Genomic DNA, 10,997 nt, shown 5'->3' with positions numbered 1-10,997 from the left:
CCCCACCTCCCGCCCCGCCCCCCGGCGCAGCCTCTTAGGCCGCTCTCTTTCCTGGTTCCCGCCCCGCTGCCAGGTGACACGCCGAGCCGACACCATGGTTCAGCAGGTGCTGTACCGGGCGCTGGTCTCCACCAAGTGGCTGGCGGAGTCCCTCCGGTCCGGCCACTTGGGCCCCGGCCTGAGGGTGCTGGACGCGTCCTGGTACTCGCCCGGAACCCGCCGGGCGCGCCAGGAGTACCAGGAGCGCCACGTGCCGGGGGCCTCCTTCTTTGACATCGAGGAGTGCAGGGACACGGCCTCCCCCTACGAGATGATGCTGCCCAGCGAGGCTTTCTTCGGGGACTACGTGGGCCGCCTGGGCATCGGCAACGACACGCACGTGGTGGTGTACGACGGCGACGACCTGGGCAGCTTCTACGCCCCGCGGGTTTGGTGGATGTTCCGCGTCTTCGGCCACCGCACCGTGTCCGTGCTCAACGGTGGCTTCCGGAACTGGCTGAAGGAGGGACACCCGGTCACCTCGGAGCCTTCACGCCCCGAGCCCGCCGTTTTCAAAGCCACCCTGAACCGCTCCCTGCTCAAGACCTATGAGCAGGTCATGGAGAACATGGAGTCTAAAAGGTTCCAGCTGGTGGATTCCAGAGCCCAAGGACGGTACCTGGGCACGGAGCCGGAGCCGGATGCCGTGGGTAGGTCGCCTGTGCTCCCTGGGGAGAATGGAAGTCAGGGCCCCCCCGGGCCCTATCCAGGATTTTGTTCCCCTGCCCTGCCCACCCTGGAAGCCTTGCAGCCCTTCTGCTAACAGGGCAGGGGTGGGCTTCTTCAAATTGTCACTGTGTCGTTTCCAGAGCTGTGCTGACAAGTGGCTTCCGCAGGGGTGACTGGTGACAGGGTCCCCCCATGTCCTCTCCATACACTCACAAGTACCAAAGGGCATCCTGCTGTGAGGGCTGAATAGAAGCCATGTCAGGACACCCCCTGACCCCCGGAAACCTCATAGGCACCCACAGTGCCCTCCTGGCATTGGAGGGGCCCGCTGGCCTGGGCCCCTGTCTGGGGTTTGCAAAGGCCATGCCAGTAAACCTTCCCCAGGCAGCTGTGGAGCGGTGCACATTGTAGATGCTTGGCCCTGCATTGTTGCCCCAGTGAAACCCTTTGTAAGTTACTTGCTCAGTTCAATGGCAGAGTCAGGACTTGAACCCCATGCTACTTTGTTTCAAACCAGCAGCTAGAACTGGGCATAGCCCTCCCAGTGCCAGGAAGGTGTCTGGCTGAGATGGTTCTTGGGCTCCCTGTGCACAAGGGGAGTACAGGGGCAAGAGAGGAGCTTCTGGAGAGGAGGTGCTGCTTCTAGAAGCTTCTAACCACAGAGGAAATCTTGCCCTTCCTAGCCCCAGGACCTGTGGCCAGCATCTCCCTATGAGAGCAACTGCTTTGCCCGCATTTAAGTTCTGTACTAACTTTTACCTAACTTGTTGCAAAATGTCTCTTCCTTTGTGGGCCCGAAGTGGGAAGGGGAGAATGCTGGGAAATCTCTTTAGGAGTCTTAGAGCTGGACTTGGTCACCTCCTGGGAAGAGGGGAGGGGTGAAGCACACAGAAGCGGGGTCAAAGGCAGGTCAAGGCTGCACACCTAGATAGCAGAGCTGGAGACTGCAGGGCTCTGTCCTCTAGTCCTCTTTTCCAGGCGCCTGCCCTCCTTGCCCGGCGTCATCTCAGAAGGTCTAGTGAAGAATCATACTGCTGGCATGGGCAGCTTGCAGCCCTTCCTGGCCGGAGTTCAAGGCACATTTTGTTGTTAGTTACTCGGGGTGAGGGCAGTGGAGCTGGTTCCTGAGGCGTTTCTAGCCTTCTCAGAAACACACAGAGAAATACCTGATGCCAGGCACAATTACTATTCCCATTCTACAGATGAGGAAACTGGGAGGTTTGAACTCGTGCCTGTGAGGCAGGTCTCTACCACTGAGCCACGCCCCCTGCCCCAGCCGTCCTGACAGGGTGTTGCCCCTAGCCGAGCTGGAAGCAGGGTCTTAGAAGCTTGAGGCACTTGTCCATCCTGGGCAGGCGGCTGCCCTGCTGCCATTTTTCTAAGGTGGGGGGGGTGGTAGGAGTCCTGCAGGCCTGAGTCTTTGGGTGTGGCATTAGGTGTGGCTATGGTGCATTTCCCCACTGGGTGCTGTAATTCATGGAGGAGCAGCACCGGCTGCCCCTTTAGGGCTGCACGTCGGCCTTGCTCTCTTGCTCCTGGAGAGGTAGTCAGGACTGGGGGGGGGAGGGGGTGATGACCCGTGGTGAGCCCTGGAGAGCACTTTTGTTACAGAACCTGTACCCAGCAGTCTGTTCTTTCTGGAACAAAGAGGGAGGGCAAGGGCACTGGTGCTGCTGCCCAGGGGAGGGGGGGGCTGGGAGAAGGATTTTCTCTACCGAGGCAGGTGCAGAGGGGCTGGGACTGGACACTGGGTCGGCAAGCATCAAAGCAAGCCTAGTTCCCAAGGCCAGTGCCCGTGTGTGCGTGTGTAAGCAAACACAGGGACCATGTTGTGAGGAGAAAGGTCACTGTACACAATATTACTTCATTGTTTCATCATAGGACTAAGAAACCCCTCTGTCCCGGCCCCTCCTCCAAGGCTGGCAGGTAGGACTGCAGGCCCTGGATTCCAAGGTCTTTAAGAGGAAAAGTGGAAAAGGCCCAAAGCAGTGTTCCTGCCCTTCAGTGTACACATCCAGCTAGAACCTGATCATCCTCATTTGCCAACTTCACCAGCACCTTCTTTCCCCCAAATCAAACACTAATTCTAGACCTCTGAGAAGAGGAGGAGCAAGAGATGCTATTCATCCTCCCCCTACCTCAGCCTCCTTTTTCTGAGAGGCTCTGGGAGTCAAAGAACACACATACCTTTGCTGCAAGTTACCTGCTCTCTCTGAGCCGGAGCTCTCCATCCATGCCGGGACAAGCAGCTCCCTGGCTTTGTGAAGGCTGGGGAAGGTCTTGAGAGGACCCAGAACAGTGGTCTGTCCACTGTGGGGAGGGAAGGCAGTAGCCTGCAGCTGGGGATGGACAGGGAGGGAGGGAGAAGCAAGAGGCCCAGCTGGCCTCTGATCAACATGGAGCCGTTGCTCCAGGTGGCTGTTCTCCAGAGTTTTCTGTCCTAGGCCCATGGGCTCATGGCAGACCTTCCCTCCCTGCACAGGCTGTGGCTCCTGCACATTTAAATTCTCCAGGCACAGGCCCTGAGCCCAGCTCAGGGGTGACCAGGAGGACCCCACTCCCCCCCCCCGGGCTTCATCCCCAGAAAGGCCCTCCTTTGTAGAATCCTTCCATTCTGCCAAATGCATTCCCCAACGGCCCCTGCCTGCAGGCCCCAGTGCTTGAAGCTGGGTTTCTTGGGGAGGTCCACCCTCAAAGCTGGCAGTCACCAGCGCCACTAGGGCAGGGGTCAGTACCCAGCTGACCAGTACACCCAGACTAACATCTCCATGCGGACAGGATGTGATGGAAACTGGGCACCATGGCTCACACCTGTAATCCTAGTTACTCAGGAGGCTGAGCTCTGAGGATTGGCATGCAAAGCCACACCAGGCAGGAAAGTTCATGAGACTTTTTTTTTTTCAGGCATAAAAAGTTTATTGGGGGGAAAGCAAACTGCAAGCCTGCAAGAGATGGAGCCATGCAGAAACAGAGGGGAAGGAAGAAGAGAAAGAGAGAAAAAGAGATTCTTATTTTCAATTAGCCAGCAAAAAAAGCCAGAAGTGGAGCTGTGGCTCAAATGGTAGAGCACCAGCATTGAGTAAAAAAGCAAAGGGACAACACCTAGGCGCTGAGATCAAGCCCCTGTACTGGTAACACACACACACACACACACACACACACACACACACACACACACACACACACACACACACACACACACACACACGAGGTAGAATCACAGCGGGAAGAAACAGTCGTCATTTACAAGTAGGGACTTGTGTAGTCAGGGGACTTCTGTGCTGATCATTCTGGAACTTGGGGTTCTAAAATAGCTGGCTTCATTGTGCATCTGTTGCACCAGGATTATTAAGGGGTCAGTTACTAAGGGTCACCAGGGGCTTTTACCTACATCAGGGCAACCTTTCCCAGCCTGTGAGGTGAGAAGGTCGTCCCCCATTCCACAGCAGGTGGACTGAGGCGCAGCGCGAGGGGTCTGCCGCTTCCTGATGAATTGGGTTGAGGGTATGGCTTACTGGCTGACTAGGCTTTGGCCGGTAGGCCAAGCCAGCTTCGGCCATGCTTATACTCTTTGCCTCTCTTGCTTGCATGTGAAGTCAGTTTTGGCACAGGGCCTCACTGGGTATGAAATGGTTCTAGAAAGGACCACAGAGTGAAGGCCAGCTCCTCCTCTCTGCTCCCCTCAAGCTTCTGGTGTCATTTTTCAAGCTTCAGGTATCATCATTGTATCCTTCCTTCCTTCCTTCCTCCCTTCCTTCCTTCCTTCCTTCCTTCCTTCCTTCCTTCCTTCCTCCCTTCCTTCCTTCCTTCCTTCCTTCCTTCCTTCCTTCCTTCCTTCCTTCCTTCCTTCCTTCCAACCTCTTTCTTTTTTTTTTCTTTCTTTTGTCGGTCAGGACCTGGGTGCTGTCCCTGAGCTCTTGCTCAAGCCTAGTGCTGTACCACTTTGCACCACAGCTCTACTTTAGTTTTCTGGTGGTTAATTGGAGATAGGAGTCTCATGGGACATTCTTGCCTGGGCTGGCTTTGAACCACAATCCTCAGATCTCAGCCTCATGAGCAGCTAGGATTACAGGCGTGAGCCACCATTGCAAGCCTGGCTTGCAAAGCTATCTTTTTTTTTTTTTTGTCAGTCGTGGGGCTTGAACTCTGGGCCTGGGCGCTGTCCCTCAGCTCTTCAGCTCAAGGCGAGCGCTCTACCACTTGAGCTACAGCTCCACTTCCGGTTTTCTGGTGGTTTTATTGGAGATAGGAGTCTCACGGTCTTTCCTGCCCGGGCTGGCTTTGAACCGCGATCCTCAGATCTCAGCCTCCTGAGTAGCTAGGATTACAGGCGTGAGCCACCAGCGCCCGGCTGCAAAGCTATCTTTAGAGTCATGGCTGGTGCGGCCCCCATGCGTGCATCTCCTCACCCTAACCCATGTCCTTTGTCACCATCCAGGACTGGAGTCGGGGCACATCCGCGGCTCCCTCAACATGCCCTTCATGGACTTCTTGACAAAGGATGGCTTTGAGAAGAGCCCTGAGGAGCTCCGGGCCATGTTCCAGGCCAAGAAGGTGGACCTGGCACAGCCCCTCATCGCCACGTGCCGCAAGGGGGTCACAGCGTGCCACATTGCACTGGCCGCCTACCTCTGTGGCAAACCTGACGTGGCCGTCTACGATGGCTCCTGGTCGGAGTGGTTCCGCCGGGCACCCCCGGAGACCCGGGTGTCCCAAGGGAAGGGCGGGAAGGCCTGAGCGCGGCCTCTCCAGCGTACTAACTGTAGCCAGTTTAGAGAGGCTGGCATGGCCTGCCGCCTCACACCTGATAGCCAGAGGAGATTGACCCGTTTTTAGGATGGCACAAGAGCCCACCCTTTTCAAACATCTGGAATAAACCACCTTTTTCTGAGTCATGTGTCTGCCCTGGGTTCTGTCCCTGCCCTTCACTTCCATCCTTTTCAGATTCCTCAGACCCCCCCCCTCCCCCCAACAAGCCTGCAGCTGTCGGCCACCCCGAGGACACACCACATTGTTCAGTGGTGACAGAGAAAGCCATTGCTGCGTATGTCAGGTGCACTCTGTCCTGGAGTATGCTGGGACCAACTGGCAAGGCCCGGCAGGAAGTGGGTGCCAGAGAGAGGAAGTCAGTGCCGGACTGGCCCTGTCTTTCCAGCTGCGGGAGGGTGGGGAGGACTAGGGACAGCTGGCCTTCCAAGATGGCGTCACACACCCTAGGATCTCTCGGGAGCTGGGGCCTATAAGCCCGCAAAGGGAGGCAGAGGGCTGTGGCTTTAGTGTCCTTCTGGCTTCAGAAAGACTTTGCTGGGTGGCAGTGGCTCACACTTGTAATTCAGGTTTGCAGTTCAAAGTCAGCCCAGGCAGAAATGGGACTCATTTCCAGCTAACCACCAAAATCCAGGAGGGGAGCTGTGGCTCAAATGGTAGAGTGCCAGTTGAGGCAAAGAGTTAAGAGGACTATGCCTGGGTCCTGAGTTCAAGCCCCAGGACCAGCATTCACACACACTCACACACACACACACACACACACACACACACACACACACACACACACACACACACACACACAGTTAACACCGTGAATCCCTCACTCCACCGGAGAAAGGCCCCTCACCGTACCTTCTATTTTAGTCTTCCTGCCCAATCCCTGGTCCCTTGGCATCCAGCTTGGCCAGCCAGCATCCCCCCCTCTACTTCTTTGACCTGCATATTTAGACCTTTCATATTTTAGTGTCTTCTAAATTATTGAACTGCAATTCCCTTCGAGAGCCAATGAAATGGCCCTTCTGTGAGCCCTGCTCCCTTTTCTCTGAACAGACTTAGTCCTGCCTTCTCTTGACTCCTTCCTCCCGCACTTCCTTGTACTCGGTGACACCTGTGTCTAGTGAGTTTGGCACACAACCCGACCTTTGGGGCTGCTCAGAGGATATTTTGAGTCGATGAGTAAATGTCTCTTCTGTCCCAGGAGTCCTAGCCCTCTCTTGCACCTTTTCCCTTAGGGGTGGGGGCATCAGCCCTCCAAGGTCATAGAGATTACCATGGCAACTCCAATGAACAGCTGGGAAGGCTGTTCCCTAGCAACCACTTACTGGTCCTCATCAGTAGTGGTGTGGGTGGGTCTACGTCCTGCCAGCTTTAGGACACTCCAGAGCGGATCAGGGGCTTTGATGGTATGAAAGGCCGTGGAGAGGCGAGACAGAGACCTGTGAGCATGGGCCAGGGCTCTGCCAAGACTTGGGTTTTATTGTCTTTCTCTCTACGCAGAGCTGCTTGTGAGTGCCGAGTGCTCAGGCTGTCGTTGGGCCTACCCTCCCTCTCTCCTTCGTCGTCGACGTCCGTCGGGATCTTCCTATCCAGGTCAGAAACTGGCAGTGAGCCCCCCTTTCTGGGCCAGCCTGTCCAGGCTGCTCAGACAGGGAGCTACGGGAGGCCTGTCGATGGGTGGCTGGGGGGTTGCAGACAGGAATGGGACAGGAGGGAGAAAAGTAATCTGCAGGCGCCTGGCCTAGCTTGAAGACATACAGCTGTTTTAGCACCATCCCAGTCCTTATTTCTTTTCTTCCCGTTTCCCCATCATGACAGAAGATTAATTTATAGTTACTCTGAACGCCTCCGTGAGCCCTTGTGAAGATGGACTGACCTACTAGGTGTAGAGATGCTGGAGGTAGGGGCTGTATGAGTCAGCTTCACTGCATAACAAGTCATCCCCAAACTCAGTGACCTGGGATGACGTGCTGGTCATCTCTTGGTCTCAGGGGTTGAGATTGTAGGTCAGCTTTGGTGGATCTCTCTCAGGTGGCAGTCCAGGTGAGGGGTGAGGATTCAGTGTCAAAGTAAAGGACCCTTTTCCAAGGTCACTATGTACATAGCAGGACTGAGGTTTTCATAAGCCACTGCCCAGAAGCCATGTCATTCCTTGTCACATGGACCTTTGCACAGGACGACTCCCCACACAACCCTGACTTCCAATCAGAGAGTCCGGGAGCTGGGAAGGCCTGACAGTATGAACAGTTTTGGTAACTCAGAGGTGAGCTGCTTCACTTAAGCCACATCCAAGTCACTCGGTCCAGACACACTCGAGGGGAGAGGACTCACCACACAGCGGTCACACGATTGCCAGCCACTGTCCACCTCTGGTCCCCCACAAGAGACCCCCCTCCAAGTGCGACCCATATCCACCTGCTCTCACAATGTCCAGAGCCTCACCTGGGGGTGGTGTGGATGAGGCTCCTGGGTGTCCTCAATCCTCTCCTCCCCGGCAGAGCTCCTGGAACCCCACCAGGCGGTAGCGCCAAGGACACAAGAAGACACCATGGACGCCTCCATTCAAACATGAGGACAATGACACAGGTCCATGGCAGTTCTGAAACCCAGCCTGGCCAAGGCCGCCGGTTCCTTGTGTGGGTTTCTAGTTGGAGACCGTCCTCCATCATCCCCAACTCTGACCTGTGGTCTCCTTCTTCCACGCTGGTCCAATAGTAGTTTTCATTTTCTCCGAAACTATGACAGAAGCCACAGCCACCTTTCGCCTGGAGCTCCTGGGGAGGACTACACAGCTCTGCCATTGTGCAAAGAGGGCTTGCTGTGCGACTGAATAGTATTCCAAACCTTAGATGTGTGTGTGTGTGTGTGTGTGTGTGTGTGTGTGTGTGTGTGTGTGTGTGTGTGTGTACGTACTCAGGGCTCTGGGCACTGTCCCTGAGCATTTTTGCTCAAGGCTAGCCCTTTACGACTTGAGCCACAGCTCCACTGGTAAATTGGAGATAAGCATCTCAAGGACTTTCCTGCCTGGGCTGGCTTTGAACCTCCATCCACAAAATTTCATCTCCTGAGTAGCCAGGATGGCAGGTAGGTGCCACTAGCCACCCCATCTTCTTTCTATGGTGGTAACAAATGGCTATAATCACACGCTTGGTCTCATCTTCCTTCCAGACCACTGAAGCCATGTCTTACATGTCTTAATTTTCTATCCTATGGCATCTAGAGAGGAGAGTTTTCAAAACCACAAAGTCCTTCCTGGATCCTCTCTGCTAGATCCTCCCTTCTTTTACTCCTTTCTCTCAGGATTTGCCATAAGCAACAGGACTACTCTGGGGCAAATTCCTTCAGTACCTGTGCAGAAAATCTGTGCCACCCAATCTCTCAGCCCATGGTGACATGTTCTTGTGCCACATCCCACCAATGATGGTGCACTGGGCTTAAGGTCTCATCCCTTCCCTTCCTCTGTGTCCTCACCTTTGGCTCCTACAAGCTCAGATTTCTGCCCTGTCCACCATGTATGGAGGATGTAGGAGGCTTTTCCTATCGTGCTTCTCAAACTCCCTCAAGGACCCCCACCGCTTGGCCCTTAGGTGTTCATACTACAACCTCCCACTGTGGGTACAAAATCATGGCTTATCCATTGCTGCATAGCAAATAACCATGAAGCTTAGCACTGAGACCTCAGCACTCACCTGAGTATCAACCAGCTTATGATCCCACAGTTTCCACTCTGGGGCAGTGTGGATGGAGATAGACAGCTTTCGTGTCCCAAGCACCCCCTGGGGTGTCTCTGGGAAATGGGGGAGAGGGGTCTGATGTATGAACAGGTCACAAGCTCCCCCACCGAGATCAGCCTTTCCTGGGAGCCGGAGCAGCAGCTGCATGTTGGATGCATTCTTTCTCTTATCTTGAAGGCAGGATGTTCTAGTTTGGGGTCAGTTTGGGGGTCAGCAGCAAGTTCCTGGAATCAGCTCAGAAAAACAAGCAAGGTCACAGGAATTCAGAGCAAAGGTCATGTTCAAGAGGATGGGACCACTGGGGCACACTGCCTGCTCTTCTGTGGGGTCAGGATTCTGGAGGCCTCACGTGGGGCCTGAGGACAGCTGGGCTGTGTGGCTACGAAGCCAGGGCTGGCAGGGTCAGGAGACATGGGCAAGTCCCTTCCAGGGCAGAATTCATTCCGTTCTTCAAGGCTCGTTGGCTAAACAGCCTGTGCTTCTTAACGGCTGGTGACCTCACATCCTGGCCACACAGGGTGGCTTCCAATGTAGCAGCAGCCATGCTCACAGACTGAGCAGACTAGAGAGAGCCAGGGAGAGGGAGGGTGGGAACAAAAAAGACACAAGGGATCTAACCCAGAAGTGTCAGCATTGTGGACATATTGTGTGTGTGTGTGTGTGTGTGTGTGTGTGTGTGTGTGTGTGTGTGTGAGAGAGAGAGAGAGAGAGAGAGAGAGAGAGAGAGAGAGAGAGAGGAGAGAGAAGCAGACAGACAGATAATACTGGGGCTTGAACTCAGGGCCTGGGTGCTGTCCTTGAGCTTTTTTTGGCTCAAGGCCAACATTCTACCACTTGATCCACATCTCCACTTCCAGCTTTTTAATGGTTAATTGGAGATAAGAGTCTTATAGACTTTCCTGCCCAGGTTGGCTTTGAACCACAACCCTCAGATCTCAGCCCCCTGAGTGGCCAGGATTGCAGGCATGAGCCTCCAGTGCCTGAATGATGTAAGCAAACCACAAGGTCTGGCCTGTATTTGAGCAGGACAGGGTGATGTGGGGTCTGAATGCATAGGGGGAGGGGGAATATGTTGAAGGTCACAGCAGAAGATGCAAGTAATGAAGTGAGATATTTATGTGTGTGTGTGTGTGTGTGTGTGTGTGTGTGTGTATACACATACAGACACAGAGGCATAGACAAAGACAGACAGACAGACAGACAGACAGATTTCCCTCTCTGCCTGTGCTAGGGGTTGAACCCAGTACTTCATGCAAGCTATCCATGTGCTTTACCACTAAGCCGGATCCCCAGCCCCAAATAACCATGAAGTATTAAAACAAACAGCAAGTTTTACTTCCTATTGTTCATCTTGAAAGGAAATGAAGTCGATATGTTTCCTACCTGATTGAGGCTATCTGCAAACCAACTTGCTGGCGACCTTAGACAAGTTACTCTCCCTCTCTGGTCCTCGGTTCTCGAAGACACATTCCAGCCTCTAACCTTACTCTATTGCATAGACCCTAGGTCAGACTAGGTTTTATTGTATTTCTACCACAACATTTGCAAATTCCTGGGCGGGGGGAACCTCCGTATGTGGCAAAGGAATATAAATAAGAAATTGGTTCTCAGAAACAGAACGTAAACATGCAAACTGCAAAGGCGTTTGGAGATGTAGAGCTGGCTCAGAAGCTTACGTCACCTGGAGCCTGGTCCTTGCTACCAGCTCCCCTCATCTTCCCCAGATCAGCCATGGCCTGACATAACATAGCATTTACAGCAGGGTGCCAGTGGCTCATACCTGTAATTCTT

The 10,997-nt window shown here is 54.3% G+C and overlaps 1 protein-coding gene across 1 annotated transcript; it reads left to right on the top strand.

The window, feature by feature from the left end:
• Nucleotides 1-48: 48 nt before the first annotated feature.
• On the top strand, nt 49-5,599 carry Tst (thiosulfate sulfurtransferase). The gene is made up of 2 exons (XM_069999443.1): nt 49-689; nt 5,147-5,599. Exons 1-2 carry the CDS (start codon nt 95-97, stop codon nt 5,443-5,445), a joined length of 894 nt encoding a protein of 297 aa, XP_069855544.1. The 5' UTR covers nt 49-94; the 3' UTR covers nt 5,446-5,599.
• The last annotated feature ends 5,398 nt before the right edge of the window (nt 5,600-10,997 follow it).

The sequence above is a fragment of the Dipodomys merriami genome, unplaced genomic scaffold (assembly GCF_024711535.1).
Source record: "Dipodomys merriami isolate MVZ:Mamm:240054 unplaced genomic scaffold, mDipMer1.0.p SCAF_55, whole genome shotgun sequence".
NCBI classification, from domain to species: Eukaryota; Metazoa; Chordata; class Mammalia; order Rodentia; family Heteromyidae; genus Dipodomys; species Dipodomys merriami.
Note: the sequence above shows the minus strand (reverse complement) of the source record. Positions and strands in the feature narration are given on the sequence as shown.